The 25,713-nt window shown below is 56.9% G+C and overlaps 2 protein-coding genes across 11 annotated transcripts in view; one reads left to right on the plus strand and one right to left on the minus strand.

Annotated features, from left to right (window-relative positions):
- Positions 1–1,655: 1,655 nt before the first annotated feature.
- LRRC10B (leucine rich repeat containing 10B) lies at positions 1,656–6,999 on the plus strand. Its single transcript, XM_082477560.1, has one exon. It carries the CDS (start codon positions 4,956–4,958, stop codon positions 5,832–5,834), a length of 879 nt encoding a protein of 292 aa, XP_082333686.1. The 5' UTR covers positions 1,656–4,955; the 3' UTR covers positions 5,835–6,999.
- Positions 7,000–11,274: 4,275 nt separating this feature from the next.
- Positions 11,275–25,713, minus strand: part of SYT7 (synaptotagmin 7) — a 62,492-nt gene continuing 48,053 nt past the window's right edge. For all 10 annotated transcript variants that reach the window (XM_082477537.1, XM_082477541.1, XM_082477544.1 and 7 more), the window contains 5 exons: positions 21,653–21,923; positions 18,037–18,206; positions 17,588–17,702; positions 16,885–17,084; positions 11,275–14,694 (listed from right to left, as the gene is read on the minus strand). In XM_082477537.1, the coding sequence (XP_082333663.1) occupies positions 14,590–14,694; positions 16,885–17,084; positions 17,588–17,702; positions 18,037–18,206; positions 21,653–21,923 (861 nt within the window). In that variant the 3' untranslated portion in view covers positions 11,275–14,589. The remainder of the gene's footprint in view (positions 14,695–16,884; positions 17,085–17,587; positions 17,703–18,036; positions 18,207–21,652; positions 21,924–25,713) is intronic.

Here is a 25,713-nt window from a genome sequence, read left to right on the forward strand (position 1 = left end):
TGGGCTAGCCTTGTGAGTTTGGCTGTCTAATGAAGGGCTCTGGGTCAATGGGGGGCCAGAGACTGCCTGGGATTTGCTAACAGGGATTTGCTAACCCTGAGCCCAGATCACAGCCCCTAGGGGCCTCTTTCCTCTGCCCTCCCCAGCCTGTTTTGGGGTTCCTAGGCTTGCCTTGTGGGTTCTAGGACACCCCCAGTTGGGCAAACACTGAACCCCAGGGCCTGGGATCAAGATCTCCAAGTAGGGCAGTCCTGGAAATCTTTGTGCTATTTGCAGGATGGGGGCAAGCATTTCGGCATCCTAGGTGGTTTCTCTGATTTTCCGTAGCTGAGAGGCAATGAGACATAGTAGGAAGAGGCCTGGCTTTTCAATAAGATGGACTGGGTTGGAATCCTGCCTTTGCCCCTGACCAGCTGTGTGACCTCGATCAAGCTACTTAACTTCTCTGAATCTGTTTCCTCATCTGTAGGGCAGGGGGATTTAGTACCTGCCTGGCAAAGCTGTGGAGAAAGGTAAATTAGATAACCAGTAGGTGCTCAGTAAATGATAACCATCATCACCTTGTGGAAGAGAACCAAGACGGGAGGGGTGGGAGCCGCACAAACTCCTCCCCCCACCCCGAGACACACACAGACACACACACACACAGGCACACACACACGCACACGCACACACCTTTCTTGCAGCTGCAGCCAAAGGGATCCTGTTAAAATGTGTGTCAAATCATGTCACTCCTCTGCTCAAAGTCCCCCAGTGATCTCTCACCCAAAGTCAAAGCCAAAGCCTTCACAGAGGCCACAGGCCTTGGTCTGCCCCCTCCCTTTCCCTCTCCGGCCTTGTCTGCTGCCAAGCTCCCCTTGCTCCCCGGGCTTTCTGTGGCTCCAGGACACCCAGGCACACTCCTGCACTGGGGTCTTGGTATCACCATCCCCTCTGCCTGGAATGCGTTTTCCCCAGACCTCTGTCTGTTTGGTTTGTTCCCTCTTCTTCCCATCTTTGCTCAGATGCCATCCTGTTGGTGAGGTCTCCCTGGCCACTCTGTTTTAAATGGGGTCCTCATTCCTCCTCGTCCCTTCCTTGCTTTATCTCCTCCATAGCCTGATCATTGCCTGACACACCGAAATGCGTTTTCTTGGTTATCTCCACTCACAGGAATGCAAGTTCCACAAAGGCAGGGTTTTTTGTCTATGACGTTCACATTCATAGCCATCCCCAGTGCCTGGACATACAAGTAGGGGCTTGACGTTTGTTGAATGAATACCTGAATGATGCTGAGGACTCAGGTTGTGGCCGGTGCAGGTAAGGGGAGTGGGCCACGGCACGAAGGATATTGTCGCTTTCCTTTGTGGCCAAATGAGGGAGCTGGACTAGACCCTCAGGAGATCACGAACCATGGGAATTGTGTGCATCACTGAGCGAGTTCCAGCCTCCATGCACTTTTCTGGGATGAGGGTCACTGGCTTCTTACAGACATTTAACAGAGCCTGTGATCTCCCAGAGGAGCTAAGCACCCTCCCAGCTCTGACATTTCATTGTTGGCTCTAATACATGCAAATCCTTGCTTTCTAAGAACCTAGGAGGCCAGCATTCCATGATCTTATTCAAGTCTCAGCAGCCACAGTGGCTCCAAAGATCAGCAGGGGGGCATGGGTGGGGTGGGGAACCAGAGGGGCCTTGGCAGGGTCAGTGGGTCAGGGGTCTGGAGTGCTTGTGGGGGCACGGGAGGGGCGACAAAGGAGACTTCTACATTACACGTGCTGTTTTCTTCCTTTTATTTAAAAGAAAATAGATTTAAAGCAAGTATGACAAAATGTGAGCAATTGTCAGCGCTGGATTCTGGGCACAGGGGTGTTTATCACAGACGGCTTTGTACTTTTTCTGTATTTCAAAAATTTATTTTAAAAATACAGATTTGGAGGTGGGCAGGACAGTTATAGCTCATGATTAGGAACAGAGAGGCCGTTTTGGGGGGCCGAGGGGCCTGTTCCTTGGACATTTTTCCAGCGCACGTGGGCAGAGGGGCTGGCCGGGATCTGGGCCCATTCCTGGAGCTGTCAGAGCCCCTCCCTGCGCCCAGGTTTCAGTTTCCTGCCTTCCCGGGGAGTGGGGAAAGGCTGAGAGGCCCCGTGCTGGGGGTGAAGCTAATTCATTAGTGACGCCTTGACAAGGACTGGGCGCCCGCAGTGACAGTGTGATTCATCAACACGATTGCCCCACTGTCAGCCTGCGTGGGCCCGGAACGGCAGTACATTCTACCTTTACTCACTGAGAAGGGCCTGGTGGGAGGCGAAGGTACAGCATCTACCCAGAGCAAGAAAAAGACTCGAAGAAAGAAGAGGGCTGGTCCCCTGCACCCTTGAACCCAGGAAGCTCTGCCAAGCCTGGTGCTGGCGTTGCAGGGGCTCATGCAGTTCCTGCCCATGCTGGCAGAGCCCAGGAGGGCTGCCTGGTGCTGGAGCGCCAGCTCCGAGCATGTGGTGAGGGGGGCTGGCTGGGCTTCCTCCTCCACAGCAAATGTTCCCTTGGGGAAACTGCTGGGGGAGGGTGGGCAGGAGGAGGTGGGGGGTTGTGGGGCAGGTGCTCATTCTTATCCCGGCTGCCTGGCTGGGTTTTCCTCAGCCTTCTGGTGTCTGAGGTGTCACCTTTTCCCAGTTCTCCCAAATGAGTAGAAGGGAGAAAGTTGGACTGGGGCTTAGGTGGGGTCTGGAAGGAGCTTGAAGTCCCTCTGGCTGGGGCTCAGAATTCTCCTACATCCCAGATCTGGTGTCTGGGTCCCACTTATTCTCTGCCCGGGTCTTCTACCTCAGCTTGCATCTTATCAGTCTTCGTTCCAGGACAGGGGTCCAAGGCTAGCTCCTGGCTCAGAGCAGTACCCATCTCTATGTTCACCCCATGACACCCCTTGCCTGATTACAACTACTATTGCTCTGCTCTTTCGTTTCTTTGTCCAACACATAGATATCGAGTATCTGAGAAAAAGATGCCAGGAGCAAAAAAAGGTACACACTGAATAATTCCATTTATATGAAATTCAGGAGCAGGCAAAACTGATCCATGATGATAGAGGTCAAGATCATGGTTGCCTCTGGGATTGACTGGAAGAGGCAGGTGTGAGGGAACTCTGAGTGATGGAAATATTACACGGGTGTTTACATTCGTCAAAACTCACCAGACTCTACTCTTATGATCTATGCATTTCACTCTATGTAAAGTTCGCCTCCATCTTTTAAAATGTTGATAATTTTCATGGAATGAACTACTATGTGCCAGACCCTGTGCCAGCAGGGAAGGAGACAAGCTTACCTGCCCCAGCCAGCTTACATTTCAGGGGTTGTAGTTTTCATCCTCTCCTTGCACTGGCCCCTGCTGTCTGCCCTTGGGCTGGCCTCCTTCCCAGATTGTAGTGGAGATGGGAGTGGGGGTGGGTCAGAGGGCAAGATGCCGTCTAGAGGTCTGTCCCTGCAGCCAATTACATGGTCACACCCACCAAGGTGGGAAGGCAGGATGGAGGAGGCCTGGAGCCTGCAGACTTGACTTCCTGGCTGTACACTCTACTCGCTGTGTGACCTTCAGCAAGTTGCCTGCCTAATCCCTCTGGGGCCACTTTCCTCATCTTTCCTATGGGATTAATAATGCCTTTGTCGTAAGAGTTAGACTGAGGTTCTGCTGTGAGAAAATTCATGGACAGAGGTGGAGTCATTGTTTCCATTTATTGGAGTGGTACTTGGTTAAGAGCAAAAGTTGGAGAGTCAGACTAGTTTCTCCATCTTTAAAACTGGGGCAAGGAGGGTACCTACCTCATAGACTGTGGCAAGAACTCAGCGCAATGCTTTCAGCCTAGTGCTGGGCCCATGGCAGGCTGGCAATAAACCAGAGGGAGTGTTTCTGCTGGCAGCTCTGGCAGGAGGGCTTGGTGCAGGAGGGGAGAAGTCATGGGCAAAAAGCTGTAGGTGGGAGCGTGAGCCAGAACGAGCGTGGTCATCACTGGTGGTGCTCAAAGGCGCTCGTGTGCGCCAGTCCTCCGTCCACCGCAGCCACACACCGACCTTGAGCATAGCTGGAGGGACTCGGCAGGAGAGGGGGGTGTGAGTGCACGAACCAGGAACCTGCTGTGCACTGCGGGTGCACTGGGCGGGGGAGGGGGGCGGAGCCAAGCTTGGGTCCCCGCAGATCCTCAGCTGTGACCCAGTCTGAAAAAGCCCAGAAAGGAACAATGGTCTGAGTTACTATCCTAAAGTGACCCCAGCGGGAAGACTGGGCCCACGCCGCTGGACACGAACGGCCGGCAATGACCGCGCCCCTCAGTCCGTCCTCGAGAGCCATTTGTCCAGAGTCCTGGGTCGCGCGCCGGCGTTTCCTCGGTCCTTGGCTCCTTCTTCTTGGACTTGCAGCTCTGGACGCACACAACCGCACACCAAACGGCTCGCTGTGGCTGGAAGTGTAGACAGCGTCTGTCGTCGGGTCTGTGCTGGCACGGTGCCAGGTTTGCGGACAGCGGATCTTGGGTTCCCTCGGCGAGCGCTGGCTCCGGGGCTGGTCGGGTGGGAACACGGGGCGCGAGCCCCGGCGCCCGTACCCCGCTCTGGTGGCACCTTGGCCCCGCCCCGCCCTCCCTCCGCCTCATTGGCAGCCGCACGCGCGTCGGGGGTTGCCAGGGCAACGGGTCTCCGAGTTGCAAGTCAGTGCTAACCTGAGCCAGTCGGCCTCCGGCGGAGGGAGCAGGGGAGGCCGGAGGGCGGGCGGCGGAGCGCGGCGCGTGGCGCGCGGCGCGCGGCGGCTGGGCCCCAGGAGGGCGCCTCCTCCCAGCCAGGCACGGCCCCCCTCCCGGCGCAGGGGCAGGCCGGGGCGGGGGGCCCCGGAGCCGGAGCGGCCTTGGCCCCGTCGAGGAGGCCGGGGGGTCGCGAGGGCGGGGCGATGCCGGGCGGCGGCGGCGGCCCCGGCCGGGGCCCGTGACCATGGGCATAGCCGAGTCCACGCCGGACGAGCTGCCATCGGACGCGGAGGAGCAACTGCGCAATGGCGAGCAGCAGTTGGAGCTGAGCGGGAGGCGCCTGCGGCGGCTGCCCAGCGCCGTGTGCGCGCTGAGCCGCCTGCAGAAGCTGTACGTGAGCGGCACGGGGCTGCGCGAGCTGCCCGAGGAGATCGAGGAGCTGCGCGAGCTGCGCATCCTGGCGCTCGACTTCAACAAACTCGAGCGCCTGCCCGACGGTCTGTGTCGCCTGCCGCGTCTCACGCGCCTCTACCTGGGCAGCAACCGGCTGCCGGCGCTGCCCGCCGACTTCGCGCAGCTGCAGAGCCTGCGCTGCCTCTGGATCGAGGGCAACTTCCTGCGGCGTTTCCCGCGGCCGCTGCTGCGCTTGGTGGCGCTGCAGTCGCTGCAGATGGGCGACAACCGGTTGCGTGCGCTGCCCGCGGAGCTGCCGCGCATGACGGGCCTGCGCGGCCTCTGGCTCTACGGCAACCGTTTCGAGGAGTTCCCGCCCGCATTGCTGCGCATGGGCCGCCTGCACATCCTCGACCTAGACCGCAACCGCCTGGGCGGCTTCCCCGACCTGCACCCGCTGCGCGCTCTGCGCGTCTTCTCCTACGACCACAACCCGGTCACTGGGCCCCCCCGCGTCGCCGACACGGTCTTCCTTGTGGGCGAGGGCGCTGTCGAGCGCATGGCCGAGCGCGACGAACCCACGCCCCGGCCGCCGCCGCGGCGCCCAGCGCGGGCCTTTGACGATGAGGAGGAAGAAGACCTGCTCATAGGGGGCGGGAGCTCCCGGGCTCTGGGGCCCCCCGTGGACAGCCTCTGCGCCGTGGAAGCAGCTCCAGGACTGGGCACCTGAGCCTGTGCCCTGGGTGTTGGGCCTCGGCCACTCTGGGAGGAGGGCCTCTGGGAAGGTTTGTGGGAACGGTGGGTCCCTACTTGGGGCAGAGAAGGGGTCTCTTTGGGCAAGCTGCCGGGGACAGGCAGGCCTGGGGGCCATCTTCAGACATTCCAGGGTAATGAAAAGACTGCCTACTGGCTGGTCTCTGGGCGGTCTTCAGGCCAAGAAGTCATGGTTCCGTCCAGTTCTTATAGCTCCGTCTGGTCCCTGATAGAGTCACTGACAACACAGTAGTAAAGGCACCAGCTTCTTCCTGGAACCAGGGTCACCACTGACCATGGAATCATCCCCTTGGCTGAGTCTGGAAGCTCAGGGCACCCACCAACCTCCCTCCTCCTGGAGTCTGGATCTTCTAGGTCCACCCTTTCTGGTGTAGGAGCCGCTACCTCTGGAGTGGACCACATGCCTGCTTGAGGCAGAACTGCCCCCAGAAGAAGGCCTGGCCCAGGGGCAGGGGCTTGGAGTTGGGGCTGGTGCCCAGGACAGACAGGTGTGGGAAACCGGGATTGGGGCCCTAACACCATAGCTGTCCTTGTTCCTCCACCAGGGCTCCTGGTACATACCTCCTTCCCCAGGTCCCCTAAGTTTTGTGTGGGGAAGGGGGGACTCAGAAGGCAAGGTCTCTGCCCTTGCCTTTTATTCTGTTCTCTTCTTCCAGCTTGTGCCTGGAATCTTGCTGGAAAGAGAACATTCCCTCCCTTCCCCACAGCCTGAGCCTTCCAGCTGTCAAGTTTGAAAAGAAGCCACTGTGCCTCTAGGGCCTCCTGCACTGGAGAGAGAGGCTCTCTACTCTGGGCGGCTGCTCCAGTGTAGCCACTGCCTGTACTCTCCATTCCCTTAAATGGGCACCATCGGGGTGGCTGGCATGGCGTGGGGCATGGGACGAGCACTGTGTGCCTCCACTCCGTCACCAGGACAGCCTCCGGGGGTGAGGAGTGAGGCCTCGCTCTGCAATTCCCAGGGCCAGATCTTTCCCATCCAAGCAATAATGGGAGGAGGGCCCAGGGCCAGGGCCACTCAGGGACACTGTCGGGGGCAGGGCCCCCCCATGGTAGCATTTTCTTTAGGAAGAAAAAAAAAAAAAACTGGCTGTAAACATAAATTATATTTCTCGGAGAAAGAATGTTCGTTTCCCACATGCCTGTTTATTTATAAGCCCTGGGAGCACTGGGTCCCGTTGCTGTGGGGACCGTGGACTCCCTCTGGCACTGCCCTCTGTCCATGTGCTCCAGCTCTATGTCACAGTGGCCCTGGCCAACTGTTGTGTCCTGTCTGGGGAACAAGAGCTTGTCTTCAGTCACAAATGGCTTTGGCTGCTCAAGACTGCTCTCTCATCTGGCTGTATCTTACTCTCTGCCACCTGGCCACCGGCCCTCACCCCCAGTCCCCCTTCCTTGGTCTTCTCCAGCTTAATTCTCAAATTCCCGACTCTTAATATGTTTTTGATTCTCAAGCTTGGCTGACCTTTCTCTATTCTTTCACTGGCACTGACCCCCATCCTCCCTGTCTGTGACTCTATTCTTCCCTCTTTCCATCTCCCTGGCTCCATTTTCCTCTCTCTGTCTCTCCCTCGTAGTCTTTTTTTTTTTTTTTTTAACTCAGTCATTACTTTCTCCCCTCATTGTTCAGGAAAAAAATGTTTAAATATTTAGAGAAAGAGAGAAAATTGTAAAACCTCAAGCCTAGAGGCCCATCTCCCTTGAGAAGATGCTGCCAGGCCACCATCACCATGGCAACAGGGATGATGTCATACAAGGCCCAAAGGTCAGGCCTGGCCCAGCAGCTCTGCTGGCCACTGGGCTGGACCTGGGGGTTAGGAGGAGGCTGGGGATGGATCTGAAGGAGTCAGCTTGGGAGAGTGAAGGCCTCCAATGGACAGAAAGTGCTCTTAGGGTGGGAAAGATTGGAGGCTGCCTCCTTCTCAAGGAGGAAGAGAAGTGTGGGGGTTGGCTGCAGACCTTATCCCTCCCAGGGCTCCTCAGGTGCCCATGCTCCCCCTGTTGAGGCTCCATCAGGGCCAGTGGTCCCTCCTGGGGTCTTGGAACTTGCAGGAAAGAACTTGAGTTCTCAGTCACTCAGGTGGGGTAGGAGTGTCAGCCATCCAGACTGTCCTCTTGCCCCGTGATTCCTACGATGGCATATTCCCCTGGGCCTAGAATCAGAAGGCATGGATTTCAGTCCTGGGACTTCCCTGGTGGCACAGTGGGTAGGAATCTTCCTGCCAGTGCAGGGGACACGGCTTCGATTCCTGGTCCGGGAAGATCCCACATGCCGCGGAGCAACTAAGCCCGTGCGCCACAAGAGCCACAACTACTGAGCCTGCGTGCCACAACTACTGAAGCCCGCGCACCTAGATCCCGTGCTCCGCAACAAGAGAAGCCACCGCAATGAGAAGCCCTTGCTTGCCGCAACTAGAGGAAGTCCGTGCGCAGAAACGAAGACCCAACACAGCCAAAAATAAATAAATAAAAATTAATTAAAAAAAAGAAAAAAGAAAGCATGGATTTCAGTCCTAGTTCTACTATTGACCGGGAGATCTTAAGCAAGTCATGCCCCTCCCTGCCCCCCAGGCCTCAGTTTGTCCATCTGCACACAGGGAGCTGGGTTTATTTAGAGCTGATGCTGCAGCTCAGCACTCCATGCAACCTGGTGTTTGTCCACATTCCCTTTATGCAAATCTTAGAGGTAGGGGAGCGGGGTGCAGGGGAGCCGCAGTTATCCTGGAATAACTGCCAGCCCAGATTCCCTTCCTCTCCCTGGTCTGTTTCCCTGTGCCTCTTCCCCCGTTGCACTCGCCAGAGGACTCTAGATCCAGGCAAAGGCCCTGTGATAAGTCCCCCTGGGCCATCCCGAGGCACACAGGGCTGTGCCGTTTTGCATTGTCAAGGACGGCACCCTTATCCACAGCCGCTCGCCAGCCAAGCAGGGCTGCTGAGGCCGAGTTTCTCCGCAGGGAAAGAGGAGAGAAATCTGTTACGGGCCTGGGAACCAGCTCTGCTGCTTGCTTGCCCTTCACTATCAGGAGCCGCTTTCTCGGGAAGTTAGAGAGTTGGGTTAAAGTGGGTGCTGATGCCTGGTTCGAGAGCGCTACTGAGGGTCTCTGTCTCCATGTAGAAATGGGGGAGACTAGGATAATAAAGGAGCTGTTGCCAGGGAAGCTGGGCGTCACAGCTCTCCTTGGTGATGAAGAGAGCACTGTATTAGGAGTCTTAGCCCGCCTGCTCCCCACCCCCATCTGCCTGTTGGGGACTTCTCACTTGGCCTTGGGGGAGCAGGGAGAAAGGGAGATGACTTTTGTAGGGGCACTTGTAACAGTGGCCACATCGACAGTTCCGCATGTTGTTGGGGGGACAGTCAGGGGTGGGTGGGCCATGGGGGAGCAGGGCAGAGGCCAAGGGAGTTGGCAGATCAGACCAGGAAGGCAGGCTGTGGGGACTGTGGTGAGGCCAGAGCAGAGGCAGCGATGGGGCAACGGACAGGCCTGGGGAGGAAAGTGACTTGCCCATAAATGGGTGTTAGGCCTCCTAACCCAATGCTCAATCCGCGCCACGGGAGAGCCTCTCTGTCCATGGCTGGTGGTCAGGTCTGGGTGTGGAATAAGTGGGAATCGTAGCCTGTCTTCCTCCCGGGGCCTCCCAACAGCCAGACCTGCTGGCCGGCGGAGCAGCAGAGATTGGATCCTTTCCTGGCTTCGTTACCGCCATCCCCCTCTTCCCATCCACGCTCAGGGGCTTCGGAAAGCAGGAGGGCAAGGTGCTCGGGACCTGGGGGCCCTGCCCAGAAGCACCTCCGTCGCATCCAATGCCACCACATCAGCTTGCTCAGCCATCGACCCAGAGCTTCCTTAAGACACCTGGGCACTCTAGTTCTGAGGATGGACATTTATTTGCACACCCGAGTGCGCTGCCCAGAACATGTATTCAGACAGGTCCCTGCCCAGGGGGGCTCACAATCTAAATGTGACACCACACATACACACAGGACACAGACACAGAGAGCGGGGCATCTTCAAGGGACACAGATGGTTGGGGAGACGTGGGCTGGGGCATATGGGGCGTGTTCAAGCGTTGTCCTTCTGGTTGTCTTTGTTGGGGAGGGAGAGGAGAGCAGGACGTGGCCTGAGAAGGCCTTCCAGAAAGCAGCGGAATCCAGGAGGGACTTGCAGGAGAAAGAACACCAGAGGGCACTGGTCCCAGCCACAGGGAGGGATGGGGAGTCTCTGCAGGCATGGATGAAGAGAGACCCCCCCGAAGTGGAGGCAGGAGAAGGCAAAAAAGGCCAGGAGGAGGCCTGGAGCCCGTGGCATGGGGCTGCCACCTCTGCCAGGCCGAGCTGTCCTGCTTTCAAGCCTAGTTTTTCCAGAGTGAGCCTGAACAGAAGTCCTGGCAAGGAGTGCTCGTGAGGCTACCTCCCAGACCCTAGGGCTCCCTCCAATCTCTGAGCCAGAGATCAGAACCTTTTAACGGGACATTTAAACCAGGCTGTCGGAAATTCATGGGGCAGAAGGGGAGAGGACGGGCAGCTTCAGGTGGGGGTACTTAGTGCAGGAGGCACGGTGGCCCCTTCACTCGGAGTGGGCAGGGGACACACGACAACAGAGGGCACTCATTTCTTGTGTGCCTGTAACAGATGTAGCACCTTCCTTCTGAAGCACCCCGAGAGCTGCCAGGCCTCGGCTTCTCCTGGGCTGTGTGTGGGAGGGAAGGGGAAAGAGCTGGGATGGTTATTGCTCTTCTGTGGACGGAGGGAACTGACACCAGGAGGAAGGAACTAGCTTGCCCGGGGCCACTGTGTCTGGAGAAGGAAGACACTGGGGCCCAGCTTCCCAGGTCCTCAGGCTAGGACTGGCCTTGGGTGCTTTTGAGTTGGAGAGACTTTTAACAATCCTAAAGGATGAAACCAGAAAAGGATGGAGAGAAGCTGCAGGTCCAGCCAACAGACCCAGAGCTTTGCAGGGAACAGAAGGAGGAGGACGTGCTGGCCTGAAACCACAGTGGCCCAGCCAGAGTTCAGGTGGTGGTGGGGAAGGTGGAGGGTCTCCCTTTGGTTTGTCTGACCTGCCTTGGAGGGTGGTTCCCCTGGGAACTGAGGAAGGGGATGTCGGGCTGGGTGAGCTAGAGGGGCACCCCTCAGGCCCCGAGGAGACTCCACTCCCAATAAGCCTTGCTTTAGGCCTGATCCAGGGGGTATGGCTGCTCCTCTGCTTTCTGGGTAGCTGGTGGGCTCATATGCTCAACCTGAGGATGGGCTGGAAGGGCCTCATCACCCGTGAAGCCAAATCCCAAAGGTGACAGGTGAGGGGAGATGCAGCCCCAGGCTCCCCATCCCCTCACCCCACTGCTTCTTCCCCTGGGAGGAGAGGGAGAGCTAGGGCCCACGGAGGAAACAGCCAAGGCCCTACTTTTTCACGATCCTTTATTAATCAGAACAGGCCTTGCCACAAAAAGCAGGGCCCATTCCCACAAAAATATGATTTTGCAAAGAGGACATCTTGCTGGCTTAGAGGGTGCGTGTGGTGGAAAAATTTTGTATGATTCTTTTTTTCCTTTTTTTTCTTCAGTTTTCCTTCATTTCTCTTCGCTGCAAATTTTTTTGTGATAGTGGGTTTTTGTTGTTGTTGTTGTTTTTATAAAACGCTTGCACTCAAGGACTCAAACACAATACAAACAGCGACCACCAATCCCCACCCCTGGGACCCCAGAGGGGCTGGGGATTCAGGGGGCTTCCCTTGGTTTTTTTTGTGGCTGTTTTCCTTGTCCCTTCCCTGGCGTCTGGCGCCGGTGGGCAGGTACGGGGTCCTGGAGCAGGTGGAATTTGTACAGCAGTTATGTGGGGAGATGGTCACAAGAAAGGATACCTGAATAAGATAATGATTAAGTCTAGGGCGCCCACAAAGATGGCAGATGACCGCTCATGAAGGGACCGGGGACACAGTGGAGAAGAGATAGATGGGCCCAGGCAGGCCTCAGCTATCCCTGGAGGCTCTGTGGGGGGCGAGGAAGGCGGGCCTTGCCTTCGGGCTACGGTAATAATACTTTACTCAAGGGTAGCACCTTCAGAATCCTCCTGCCTCCACCCCCAGGTCAGGTGACAGCGGCCATACAACCTCCCCTATGAGGTAGGTGAAGTATTATTACCATCATTTTACAGATGGGGAAACTGAGGCCCCGGGAGTGTGGGTGATTTGTCCAAGGTCCTAGGATGGTGACAGGGCATGAGGGCCCTCCCCCCACCCTCAAGTTCCCCCTTTCCTTGTTCTTCTATAGCCTTACACCGCCCCCGCCCTCACCCCATACCACCCGCTGCTTCCCTTGCTAGCCCACCCTGCCTTTGGCCCACCACTTGCCACCCCTCCCCCGCGTCCCGGAGCTCAGGGTGCCCGTCGCGGTTGGAGAACCCCAGGTCCGGTTCATCGACGTGCTTGGGTGGGGTCAGATTTGGAACGGGCACGGCCTGGAGACGCTCTCTTTATGTGATTGGCTAAGAGCTTCGGGGACCGGGCTCGGAAAACGGGGATGCAGCTGCCCCGCCCACTCAATGCAAGTTGGTTCAATCCCCGAGTGCTCTGCAGCAGACACCAGGGCCTGGGACTGGGCTCGCTCTCCCACCGGCCTCCGGCGTGGAGGGGCACAGGATTCCAGCGAGGGATGGAGGATGGCCGATCCCCTCCGCTTCTCAAAGCTTCCAACAACACCCTTTCTTCGCTTCCACTGTCTCCGGGGTCGCTGCCCTCCAGTCCCCGCTGGGGGCTGGTTCCCCAGCCTGCCCGATAAGGACCGTGCCACTGGGGCAGACCCCCATTTTAAGCAAAGCTACAATATGGAAAAATTGGGATTTACAAGGAATGTGGGTGACTGCTTTACGTTAGCACTCTTCACTCTACAAAATGACTCACCTACTTTGTATGATATTCCTCTAGATCCTTGGGGTTAGGGAGTAGGGGCGGGGGCGTGAGATTCTAGGTAAGAAACTTTTGATACGGGCAAAAATGTGAGCGTCTACTGCACAGAGCAAACGCTCAGCTCAAAGGGAAGTCTACTTAAGGAAAATGGTTCCCGACTGCCTATGCTTTTGCCGTGCTAAGTGGGGCACCCTTTCCAGAGTCTCCTTCCTGGGGTGTCAGACCCATCTGGGGTTGCACTGTGCTCCCAGACCTCGTCCACAGACTGTAGTGTCAGGGCGCCACCTCGCGGTGTGTGCCAGGAATGTCAGGCCCAGGCTTGCGGACCCCTGGATTTGAGGCTGTCACCAGCTGTCTTGCATCAATACCGGGACCGGCGTGGGGGTGAGTGGGCTTAAGCAGGGATCATCCCGAAATCTGCTGCCTCCAAGGGGATGCCAGTTCTCGTCTCTGCAGTAGCTGAGGCAGAGGAACCACAGCTTCTTTGTGTGGGGGCAACCTCAAAACTCACAGAATCCTGGAATGCTCCCTGCTTCCTCTGCCTGAACGGAGAGGGGCAGAAGGAGCTGCTCTGCGGGACCAGGAGCTGTGGGAAAGGTGAAAGGAAAGCCCTGGAGAAGGTCAAGTGATGGAAGATCAGAGACCACGACGGAATGAAAGGGAAGGTCTATGAGCACAGGGGATGGAGGGGTGGAGGTGCGTGGGTGGGGAGGTCTGCACAGAGACGAGGAAAGGGAAGGAAGCTGGAAGGCGTGGCAAACGTTGCCAGCGTGGCTGGGATACAACATCTGGGAAGGCTGAGGGTGCCTTTGGATGAGGGTGTTAGGGAAGAGAGCTAGTGGGGGCTTGGGACCCCTGAGACAGAAGGGAGCAGGGGAGTCCTGGTGGAATGCGATACACACAGTGGGTGCCTGAAAGGCATGAACTGATGTTCAAGAGACGAAATCGCTGCGGAAGGAGCTAGTGGAGAATTCTGGGGCGGCGGGGGTCGGGGAGAAGGAGGCAGCCCAGCTCTCAGCCCAGCTCCTGTCTGCCCCCTCTTCCCCACCCCACCCTTCCTCCATCCCTGCCTCTCCTCTCCCACCCCCTGGCTCTGTGCATTGACTTCTCAGCCTCCAGCCCTACCTCACTTCACGAAACCCTGCCCTCTCTGCATCGTCTTCAGCACTGCGGGCCCCAGGGAAACAGGGAGCGAGTTCCCCCACCCGCACACACACGCACGCACGCACGCACACGTACACACACACGGTGAACACAACACAAGTACACAGGGCTGCGGCTCCAGGACCCCGGAGCGGGCTATATACTATCCTCGGCATTCAGGGCCCAGCCGGCACCTGAAACTGCCCTGGAACAGGCCTCTCTTGGTCGGGCCGGGGCCAAACGCCTCGACCTCCCCTCTCCTGGGCCCACGTTGGGGGCTGGGGAGGGGGCGGCCTTTCTCCTCTCCAGGCACTGCCTTAAAGAAAACGGGGGACCGTGCCCACCTGGCGGGCCTCTGGAGGGATCTGCTCGTTTGCCCGTCTGGCTCTCGTGCTCCGCCCCCCACTTCTTTAGTATCGGCAAGTCAGGAAGGAAAGGGGCAAAGCAGGAAAATGGCTCCCAGAGCCCCTCCCCCAGAGCTGGACCGGTGGGGAATGAGGCTGGTTCTCCCTAGAAATGGGGCTGGATTCCTGGGACCCCTCCCTGGCCGAGCCCTCAGGATCCTTCCCTCACCCATGGCAGGGGGGCCAGGCCAGGCATTGTGCATAAAGTGGTGAGGGTATGATGGGGACCCAGGCCCTTGGCCCCCTGGGCCTCCCTTGGCCCCATTCAGGCCTTCAGCTGGTGCCACTGAGCCACAGGCTGCCGGGGACGGGCAATCATGTCCTTCCAGTGTTTCACCTCCCCGGGCCCACTCTTCCAGGACAGGTAGATCTGGGGAGAAAAGGAAGAGGACAGCATTAGTGGCACTCTCTGAGGCGCTGCCCCTTGTGTCATTATGGAAATGGAGTGTCAATGGTGGTGACACTCCATTTCCACAATGGCCTGTGATCATGGGGACCAAGGGGCTTCTGCCTGCAGTGACAACCTACCCCACAGAGGCCCCCCTCTTTTCCTTGTTGTGCCTCCCCTCAGGAGCCTGGGCATGTCTGGCCCTTCCGAATTAGACTCCCAGACTCTTTTGTGGTTTGGGATTGATGGGGATGGGGGAAGTTCTCTCCCACACCCTTCCTTCTCCCACCTGTTGGGCATGGCCTATCTCTCCTTACTGACAATCACTCCCACCTCCTGGGCACTTACTACACACCAGACACTGAGCTAGGGACTTTATATACATAGATCATCAAATCCTTACCTGTGAGGCAGGTATGTTATTATCCCCATTTTACAGATGGAGAAACTAAGGTACAGAGAGTTAAGAGACTGGCCCATAGTCACAGGATTTATGAGTGGTGCAGAGGGATTTAAATCTAGGTCTTTTGGGCTCTGTACTATTGGCCCAAGCCTACCTGCCTCTGTGTTAGGGGCCTCACAGACTCGGAGGGCTGTGTGCATGATCCCCGGGCTGACACCGGCCTTGTGACTGGTGATTAGCTAAGAGCATAGGGCTCTCTAAGCTACCCAGACCAAAGTGAGAACAAATCCACCTTCACCTTGGTTCAGCCAACAGAAGGTAGGACTGTTTCAAAGGGAGCTATAAGTGGTATCCAAAGAACACCCAACTCCAAAAGGCTAAGCTTCAGAAGAGCTTAGAAGTAGGTATGGTTACTTGGCCTGAGCTCGTCAAGGAAGGGCTCAGCAGGTCCTGCTAAGAACACATAGTCCCACTGGGGTGTGGGTGATGCTGTCCTGGGGACCTGTCCCACTTGTGACCACAGGTCGGCAAGTCATACTCCCTGGGCCTTGCTAGATGGCAGGCAGGGCCAGCTCTCCTCTTTGGGGCCAGCTGCTTCTCTTCCACCCCCAGCAGCTAGGTTCTCCATTCCTATCTGTCTGAGAGGTGTCTCCACCTCGGCCCCCTTCCCTGTGGGTGCCCAGGTCACCCCCTCTCATTTCCCTCATACAAGGCTGTGTCCTGGGTGATCCACGTTCTCCCCTTACTTGCTCCTGGCATCTGCCCTTCCCCTCCGCCTGCCCTGATCACCGGCTTCCTGCGCTGTTCCTGGTCAAACTTCCAAGCCTAAATGGACACACATGCCCCTACTAAGAACTTTTCAAGAATAACTCTCATTATAATAGTAGCTAACATATATGTTCCAAGTTCTGTGCTAAGCATCTCACCTGTGTTATTTAATCCTCCCAGCACACCGTGAGGTTAGGATTGTCTTACGCTCATTTCAAGAGGAGGAAATGAGGCTCATAAAGGTTATGACTGTTAAGAGGTGGAACTGGCACCTGGATCCAGGTAGTATGACTATCAAGCACACACTCTCAACACTAAGCCATAAACAAACACAGGAATAGACATTTCAAAGTAGAAAAGTGGATGCGTTTATGTCACAGAACCGTATCCTGCAAAAACTCAAGGCCAGGCATGGATTTGGAGTTAATATATGATGAGGAGAGGTCACTTTCTACAAGGAGAATGTCCATGTATCTCAGGTAATTCTTACGCCACCCTGTGAGGTGCTGTAGGGTTGGTATTAGCAGCTCCATTTACAAATAAGAACGCTGAAGCTCACAGAGGCAAGTGACTTGCCCAAGGTCATACAGCTGTTGAACAGCAGATGAGGTGGGAACCAAAGCCAAGTCTTTGGAGCCTGACTACAGCTCTCAATACTTGCCTCACGCAGCTCACCCTCTACAGACGGGACGCTGGGTGACATTGCTCCGATGTCCTTACCCTGTCAGAGGGTCCTGTCCAGAAAACCCTCTTTTGGGGATCCAGGGCACTTTTTCCTACAACCTCCTTCTTTCCCTGCTCTCCCAGTGGTCTGTCCTGAACTGATGGACCCACAGTAGGACACTTAGGGAGAATCTCGTCCAATCCTCTCATTTTGAGATGAAACGGAGGCCCTGACAGGGGAAGGGACTGACCCTCTCTCTCCTGCTCTCCAGCCCTGTGCTCACCCACTACCCCGGCTGCTTCTTTTGAGGACAGACCCTTGCTGGGTGCCCCCCTACCTTGCCAATGACGTCGTTGCGGCTGAGCTTGTCCTTGTCCATGACGGTGATGATGATGGTCGTCTCCCTCAGCTTCTCCGTAGGGATGTCGAAGGCAAAGGACTCGTTGAAGATGGGGTTCAGGTTCCTCTTCATTGTCACCGTCTTCTTCTTCTCCACCCGCTTGTCCTTGTACATTAGCCACACCTTCACGTAGGGGTCTGGGGGACAGGTGGGGGAAGGGTCAGAGGAGCAGCGGGGGGAAGCTGGGGCAGGAGGGGCTGGGCGCTTTCCCCAGAGGGTGAGGAAAGCCCTAAGGAAGGAGGAGGGGGATCTGGGGGATCAGCAGATGGAGAAGCCGTGAGGGCCCTTAGCCATCACCTAGCGCCCTGCTGTGAACACGAATGAGAAGACTGAGAGGCCAGGTCTAACCCGAGGTCACGGGCAAGTAGTGTCGGAGCTGGGACTAGCACCCAGCTCTCCCCACCATCGTGTGCGCTTTCTTCCTGATTCTGGGAAGGACAGAATCCAAGATGATGCTGACCCTGAGGGCGCTCCAGAGACAGCGCCAGGGCTCTAGGGTAAAGGAGCTGGGACTGGAGGTGGGGCACGGGGGACAAGGGTGAGGGCCACAGCCAGGACCCTGATGTCCACATGCAGCGAGGCTCCCGTGAGCCAGAACCTCCCTGGCCCGTGTGCCCTCTGCTGCGAGAAGCGCCAGCACCTGACGTGCCCCCGATGTCCATGGCTTTGAGGTTCCGGGCTTTGATGATGTTCACGATGATGGAGTTGGCAGAGGGGTTGTAGCAGAGAGACAGGAGCAACTCCCCTCGGCTCCCCTGGGAGGGAGGACAAGAGGGCTGTGGGGACAAGGGGAGGGCCCCACCCCCACCCCAGGACCCCTCCACTTGGACCTGGGTGCTTACCCGCCCCCTCTGCCTGTCACCGATGCACACCTGGTCTCTCCTCATCCGGCAGGTCTGGGCCCTGCTCCCCAGGTTCTTTATCACAGCCCAGCCCCCCCTGAGATTGCGGGTGGGAACTCTGCTCCGTCAGGCCGCCCACCTGCCCTGCCCCACCCATAACCCTCCCAATTCCCTGAGCTTGTGAAGGGACTAGGACCGGGCCGGGATCTGCCAGCCTCCCAGCCAGGACCTGCAGGTGGGGCCTTACACTCCCATCGCTGCATGGCTTCAGATCCTTCCAGAAGGTCTGCATCTGGGTCAGGTCCACCTTGTTGAGGGGGATGGACACCTCCCCGATGGGGTCATTGCGGCTGAAGCGGTCGTAGTCCAGGACCTGGAGGTAGAGGACCCTCTGCACCACCTTCTCGTAGGGGAAACCTGGGAGACAGACAGCACAGGGGAAGAGCAGGACAGAGTGGCCACATGGGGCCGGGGCAGGGCAACGCTCCTCGGCAGGACGGCCCCGGGAGGAAGGGGAGGGCTGGCCCTGTGTCTTCCTGCTGCCACCCCACCTGGGTGCAGCCGGCAACACCCACGTTCAGGCCTTCCTGAAATGTTAGCAAGGACTGTCATGGTCTCATCTGTCTCCCTTGACAATTCTGCGAGGTGGATGGTATCTTGTCCATTTTACGGATGAGGAGACCGAGGCTCCGATGGCTTAACTGACCTGCCCAAAGTCCCACAGCTAATAAAGAGCAGACTGGGACCATTCATTCACTGATTCATCACGTGTCCGTCTCGGTGACTGGGCAGTGGCCCCCTTGCTCTCTGGGCAGCCCTGCCACTGCCAATCATCCTGAGACAAGTCTGGGCAAGTGGCCCTGCCTGAGATGGCCACAGCTGGCAGAAAGCAAGCCCCAGGAGGACTCAGGGCAGAGGGAGATGGAAAAGGCAAAGAAAAAGCAGTAGACGCCTGTCCTAGGACTCCGCGCTTCCCCTTCCTCCTCCTGCCGATGCATCAGTCAGTCCTTCTGTCCTTCCTCATCAGACCGGCAGCTGTCCCTGTCTCCACCGCCACCTCCCCATCCAAGCCGCCGGCACCTCTTGCCTAGATAGTTGCAGGAGTTTCCAAACAGCCCTCCCCGCTTGTGTACTTTCTCCTACAGCCCCCTTTCAACACGGCAGCCAGAGTGATCTTTTAAAAATAGAAATCACATTATGATACTCTCCTGCTGAAAGCCTTTCAGTGGCTCCCAGGGCACTTAGAATAAAAGCCGTGCACCTTGCCTTGGCTTCAAGTCCTTCCACAACTTGGCCCGCTGTCCTCTCCCTGCTCATCTTGTGACCGCTCTTCACTCAGTGACTGAGCTCCAGCCACCCTGGCTTTTCCTGCCCCGGCCCCACCTTGCCCTGTCCTGGCCTATCCTCTTCTGTCAGGTCTCAGCTTTCTTTCCTGACGTCCCAGATGGGGTCAGATCCCCTGTTTTATACACTAGCACTTTCCTTTCGCAGCTCTTATCACAGGCTGTACTAGAGATTTATGTTTCCTTGAGTCTGACTCTCCCACTAGGCCAGAATTTCCAGGAAGGCATCTCTGTCCTCAACCACCGGATCCCAGCATCTAACACTGTTCCTGGCACATAGTAGGCACTCGATTAAATATTTGTTAAGTGAATCAATAATTGAACAAATGAATAAATGCCCACAAAAGGGCATGGAGTGTGCTGGGCTGGAGCAGGAGATGAGGCCAGAGCGGAGAGCCAGGGGAAGGAGGTTGGATGGGATGGTAGATACTAGGGAGCCGGGGGAGGTCTGAAGCTGGAGTCACGGCCTTGGGAGGCTTAGTCAGAGGAGGGGCTGGCCTCGGGGGGCAGGGGGTGCAGGCCAGCCTGGAGGCCTGAGGCGCTGAGATCCTGAACGAGGGTGTGAGCAGGAAGAAGAGAGGATACTTACTACCTTAGCTCAACTGGTGGAGAAGATGAAGGGAGAGGAAGGGTTCTGGAGGATTCTCGCACCTTTAGCAAAAGACGCTAGAAGCACAGAGTTACCTCTCACCAGAGCAGGTGCACTGGAAGAGGAAATCCTATGTTCCTTCAGCCCTCAGACTCTGAATTCCTTCAGGGCCTCTTCCTCATATTGAGGGGGGTTATGGGCCGTGTCTTGCTCACCTCGGAGTACCCAGGGATCTGTCCAGGTGACTTTTTTTTTTTTTTTTTTTTTTTGCCACGCTGTGTGGCTTGTGGGATCTTAGTTCCCTGACCAGGGATTGAACCCGGGTCCTTGGCAGTAAAAGCATGGAGTCGTAACCACTGGACTGCCAGGGAATTCCCCAGGTGACCTTTGGCATCCATTCAGGTAAAATGCATGAGGACAAGTGTTCTGGAAAGGCTGAAGGCTCCAAGAGGTCCCTGAGCCTGAGTCAGCTCTCTTCAACACCAGAGGAGGCAGTCTCCCATCTGGCAAACTCCTATTCATCCATCAGAACCCATCGTGAATGGCTTCTCTTCTGGGAAATGTTTTTCAGCGCCACCAAGGGGAGTTTATATTGGGTTCTTGCAGCATCTGTCATGCAATGTATGGCTTAATTATCTACACATCTGTGTCCTCCAAGGAATGCCTTGAGGGTCACAATGGTTCCTCATTCTTTTCTGTACCCCAAGTACCCAGGACAGTGCCCAGCCCATACTTGATGTTGGGTAAATGTTTGCAGAAGGGATCAGTGGATTGGGGCTCTGCCCATAAATTTCACCCCACCAGCTGGCTACATACACCTGCAGACAGCCAGCCAAGCCTCTCACTAGTTGTGCCATCTCTAAACCTGTTCCCATGCAGAACTGAGGAGGGAAGAAACGAACAAGCACTCACTAGCTCACCCTCAATGATTTATTTAGTGGGTGAGCTGGCTGTCACCGTGCCAGCTGAAGCGGTGGGGTATCAAGTGGCTGGTACACCAGATGGGGAAGATTCCTGATTCCCTGGGGCACACACTGTAGGTTCTGAAGAGCCAGGGCACCAGGCAGTTGGTGTTGTAGGGATTTATTCTCACTGGTTGAACATGGCTGTCAGGAAAGGGTAATGGTTTCTCTAAGTGGGGTCCAGGCACCCAAAGGGCCTGGGACAGAAATCACTCCCTGATCACACACCCAGTTTCCTGGTTACCTTGAGTCCTCAGAGACAAGAGATAAAGATGGGCCTGCGGGAGAGCGGAAGGATATTTGCCTCTAGGACCCTGGGGCATGGTTCAGATCTCTTGTTCCTGTGCATCTGGAGGGGCCTGTCCCGAGTAGGGGGAGGGGTCAGAGAAGGGGAGCCGATGGCGTGTGTTTAACAAACTGGTATAAAGTGTTTTCTGGGTGCTGTAAGTGCTTTCACAATTCACTGAGTTGTTTAACTCTCACTAGTATCTTTAGTTTAGATGGGGAAACCATGGCACAGAGAGGTTCAGGAACTTGCCCCTGGTCACACAGCTAGTAAGTGGCAGAGCTGAGATTCAAACTCAGGCAGCCTGGGCCATGGTAAGGGGCCATGGGCTCTTACCCACTACACTATGGTCACTGCAGGTGCCCCACCTCTGGATCCTGTGGCTACCTCCCTTCCTTCCTGCACGCCTGAGGATGGGTCCTGTGTCCGGGCAGTGGCCCAGCTTTCCTCTTCGGCCTCTGGCTGTGATGCTGGCTCCACTCAGCTCTGTAACCTCATCCCAGCTGGACACGGCACGCAGCAGGTTAACTGGGCCGAGTTACTCGCCTGTGTGTGTTGGTACGTGCGTGTGCACGCGTCTGTACGTGTGCATTTGTGCATGTGGTCACGTGGAGGGGGGAGGGTTGGGCGGGGGGGAGGAGGGGAAGAGGGGGACTCTGGGGGCAGGGGCAGCACAGCCTCACCTTCAAAGAGGAAGGTCTCGTTCCAGTGGGGGTTCAGGTTCTTCCGCTTCACCTTGGTCTCCAGCTTGTGCTTCTTGTCTGGCAGCAGGTAGATCTTGACGAAGGGGTCGCTGGTGCCGCTGAAGTCCTTGGCGGGCAGCTCCTGGGCCTTCATGATCTTCACGGTGAGCGTGGACTCCTGGAAGTTGTAGCCGACACTGAACTGGATCCGGCCCAGGTTCTCTCGGCTGCAGCCCTCGTGGACCTCGTCCTCCTCAGAGCCTGGGGAGAGCTGGGGACGGGGAGAGAGGCAGGCAGCGCTGGGGAGGATTCTGCTTCCCTGAAGCCCCCTCTGCAGCCCAGCAGGGTTGGGAGGCCTCACTGTGCCCAAGGCCAGTCCAGCCGCCTCCTCCCCCTGGTCACCACGCGGGGCTGGTGGTGGCACATCCCACATTCAGATCTGGGCGAGGATGCTGAGGTGGAGGGCAGGTGCCTTGACCAGGGTCACATAGGGAGGGAGGGGCAGAGCCGGGACAGCCCCTGAACCCCAGAGCAGTGTGCATCCCACTTCCCAGCCTCTCCTCGGAGCCCCGGGTCTGCTTCGCCTCCCCTGGTGCACCCTGGGACCCCCCACCAGCCCCCTCCTCCATCTTTCCACTCTTCCAACAGCCCTGCGGGGTCCCCTGTGAAATACACCAACACAAAAACCTGGGCTACAAAACAGATGAGGGAGATTGCTCTCATCTCAAAAGAGTTTACCACGATATTTCTTTGGAAAGTGACTCTCTGGGGTTCTGAGGGTGATGTGATTTACAAAATGAGAGAGGCGAGTTTTCAGAAGCAACGTCTGTTTGTGTAAGGCAGGGACACTAAAAGTACAGATTCCCAGGCCCCATCCCTGGGGAGCCTCATTTGATGGGGCTGGGGTGGACCTGGGCGGCAGAATTGTGTAATAGGAGCCTCAGATGACAGTACTGCAAACCAAGGCTGAGGACCACTGGAAGGGAGGCTACACCTGCATTCAGTCCTCATCCCCCGGGGGTGGCACTTGAGCCGACCCAGCAACCGACAGACATGTGGGGGGTGGCATGGTGTCCCATTCCCAGGAGGATGTTGAAAAAATAGGAAGTAATTGGGGGGAGGGTCTCCCAGCCAAGTGTTTCCAGCTGTGGTTGCTCGTTGGGGACACCTGGTTAGGTTTTAGAATCTTGCCCATCCCCCAGCCACCTGGTGGTTAATAGATAACTAATAAGGACCTACCGTTTAGCACAGGGAACTCTACTCAGTACTCTGTAATGACCTATATGGGAAAAGAAGCTAAAAAAAGAGTGGAGATATGTATACGTACAACTGATTCACTTTGCTGTACACCTGAAACTAACACAACATTGTAAATCAACTATACTCTAATAAAAATTAAAAAAAAAAAAAAAGCTCCTGAGGTGATTGGGTAAGAGCCAGGATGGGACTCAGGGTACCATATTTATGACAAAACTGCTGGTACCGGTTTGCTTTCCATCCTTCCCCTGCAGGAGACTTCTCTGTGCCCTCCCCCTTCATCCTGGAGAGGTGACCCCAGGCTCTGAAATACTAACTAATACAGATGATAAGAATGTGTATAGTGTGCACCAACCGCGGCGGAAGACTCTTACATCACCTCTTCTTACTGAATCCTGACAACAGCTGGGAGGCAATTATCACCCGTCTCTAGCTGAGGAGACTGGCTCAGAGAGGTTAAGTCATACGTCCAAGATTGCACAGCAGTATGGACTCTCTCTGACTTGAAAGCCCACTCTTTCCACCAAAATGGGCCCACATCCCAGGAAATTTTGAGACTTCCTCCTGCAAGCCAGTGAGGACTCAACTGCCCTAGGCGAGGAGCATGCAAATCACACTAACATTAGTAACTACCATGGTCCTTGTACTGTATGCTTTGTCCTCCTCTACTCCCTACAACATCCTGATGAGGCAGGCACTACCGTGCTCCAACTTGGTTGGGGGCACAGAAAGATTACTGCCTCAAGTTGCCTGTGACTAAGAGATGAGCCCGGAGTTCGAACCCAAGTCAGCGCCCAGCCACCATGAGTGCCCTTCCAGCTGCCCTCACTCTCACACTCAGATCTGGGGCTTCACTAGCCACACCCCTGGTCCTGCCTGGAGGTGGAAGGGGGGCTGAGCTGCCTCCCTTGCTCTTCTCACAGTGGAAGTGGGTCCCTCAAGCCCTGCCCCTTGGCGGGATCCAGGCAGCCCTGCAAGCTCCACCCAGGCCCGCTGAGAATCTGGCTTCCCGACCCAGATCCAGTTTTCCCCTGGAATTCCTTCCTTCTCCTCTTACCAGCCCCACTCCCTTTTAACCTCAGTTTTTGCGTCTGTAGAATGGGACCATGAGACAGACCTATGTTACAGCGTTCCAGGGAATGTTAAGGGGGGGGTCTACATCACTTTCGTGGTCCTGCTCTGTGGCCTGGCCCCTGCCACTGCTGGCAACGGACTGAGAGCCTGGGCATGCAGTCCCTGCCACGACCACTTGCCCCTACACATTCCTTCTAAAGTTGGGGTGGAGACCCTGGTGACTGGAGCCCAGGTGGCCCCAGCCTCACCTGAGGCTGGTCACTTGGATCTTGGTTCCCAAACAAGGTAGTCTGGGGTGAGAGGCCCAAGCTGGGCCAGTGGACTTCACCTCAGAAGTGGGCAGTGGCTCTGTGCCCACCCCCAGCTTTCCCAAACCACAGCCATGAGCCTTAATTAACCAGCTGGGGCAGGGCCTGGATGTGTTTCCATGGCAACCAAGCTAGCCACCCCCATCAAGGGCTGGAGGAGGTGCTGCCTGAGCCCCAGCTCTGGCAGAAGTAAGCAGGGCAGGAGTAACTCAGATGGGGATGCGGCCCAGCCTCCTCTCTGATCCCATCCCCTCAGTCCCTTTGTCTGTAAGGCTGCGGGTGCCCGACTCCTGTTTCTCCACGCCTGGGGCAGGGAGATCAGCCGATGGTTTACTTCTGCCCTGTTCATCTTCATCATCACTATTAATGCCAGTGACCCAGCTTTGGCCTAGGGCTAGGCAATTAGACCCTGCCTGCCCACCTCTGAGCATCTGCTGAGCACGTAAGAGGGCTCTGGGGCCTGCACTTCCTCCTTCTGCCTGCGGCTCTTGGCTCCTCCCCGGGGGCAGCAAGGGGTAGGCAAGCTGGCTGGGAAAGGGCCGTCCCTTCTGGGAACCTGGCTACCAGGAAGCTGTAGCCAATTAAGAGGCTGCACAGGGAGGCAGGATGGACTGTGGTGACGGCCCGTCCAGAGGAGAGGATGGCCGGGCTGGTCTACATGGATGGCGGAAGACAGAGAGGAGGTGGTGGAGGACCAGGCACTCAGGGCCCAGGGGGCAGGGAGAAGGGGAGAGGTGGGGGGGGCCCAAGGGAGGCCAGATCTGGAACATGGAAAATCTGATGCTCTAATCTGCATCCGAGAGAAACGCAGATTTGGGGGCCCGTAGCAGGCTTGCTGACTGGGAATATGCATTTTAACAAGATCCCCCAGTGATTCGTGTGCCTATCACAAGTTGAGAGGCGCTGGGCTAGAAAAGAGGAGTGTGGATGGATGGTTAGAGCCGGCCGAGCCCTGAATGGCAGGAGGGTGGGGCCTGGGGGCTCCGGGGGCCCCAGGGGAGGCTGGGGGCTGTGGTGTCAGAGGAGAGGGCAAGGGGCCTCTGAATTGAATGATGTCAGGTCTGGCAAGGGCCTGAGAGCCCATCGAGCCCCCTTCCCTCTCTGGGAGGAAGGGGGGAGACAAGGAGGAGGGAAGGGGTAAGAGGAAGGGGGGCCCAGGTCCCAGTAGGAACCTAGCAGGCACCGGGTTCCCACCCTCACGTCCTCGCCCAGCCTTCCTGGAAACCCTGGGCTGCCAAGCCTGTGACTGACTCCCGCCTGAAATCTCCAGCTGCCAAATCACAGTGTGCTCACTCGCCCCGGGGCCTTGGTCCCTCCAGCTCTTTGGAAAGTACAGATGAGGCAAATGGCTGTGACTCACTGCTGCCACCAGGGGGCGCCATGTGAAGCCACAACCTCTCCCGTGGTGAAAACACCCCAGAT

This window comes from Balaenoptera physalus (genome assembly GCF_965194825.1).
Source record: "Balaenoptera physalus genome assembly, chromosome: 10".
NCBI classification, from domain to species: Eukaryota; Metazoa; Chordata; class Mammalia; order Artiodactyla; family Balaenopteridae; genus Balaenoptera; species Balaenoptera physalus.

What these genes read in the sequence shown, in the direction of transcription:
- LRRC10B (XM_082477560.1), top strand. Translation starts at nt 4,956, where the DNA reads ATGGGCATAGCCGAGTCCACGCCGGACGAGCTGCCATCGGACGCGGAG.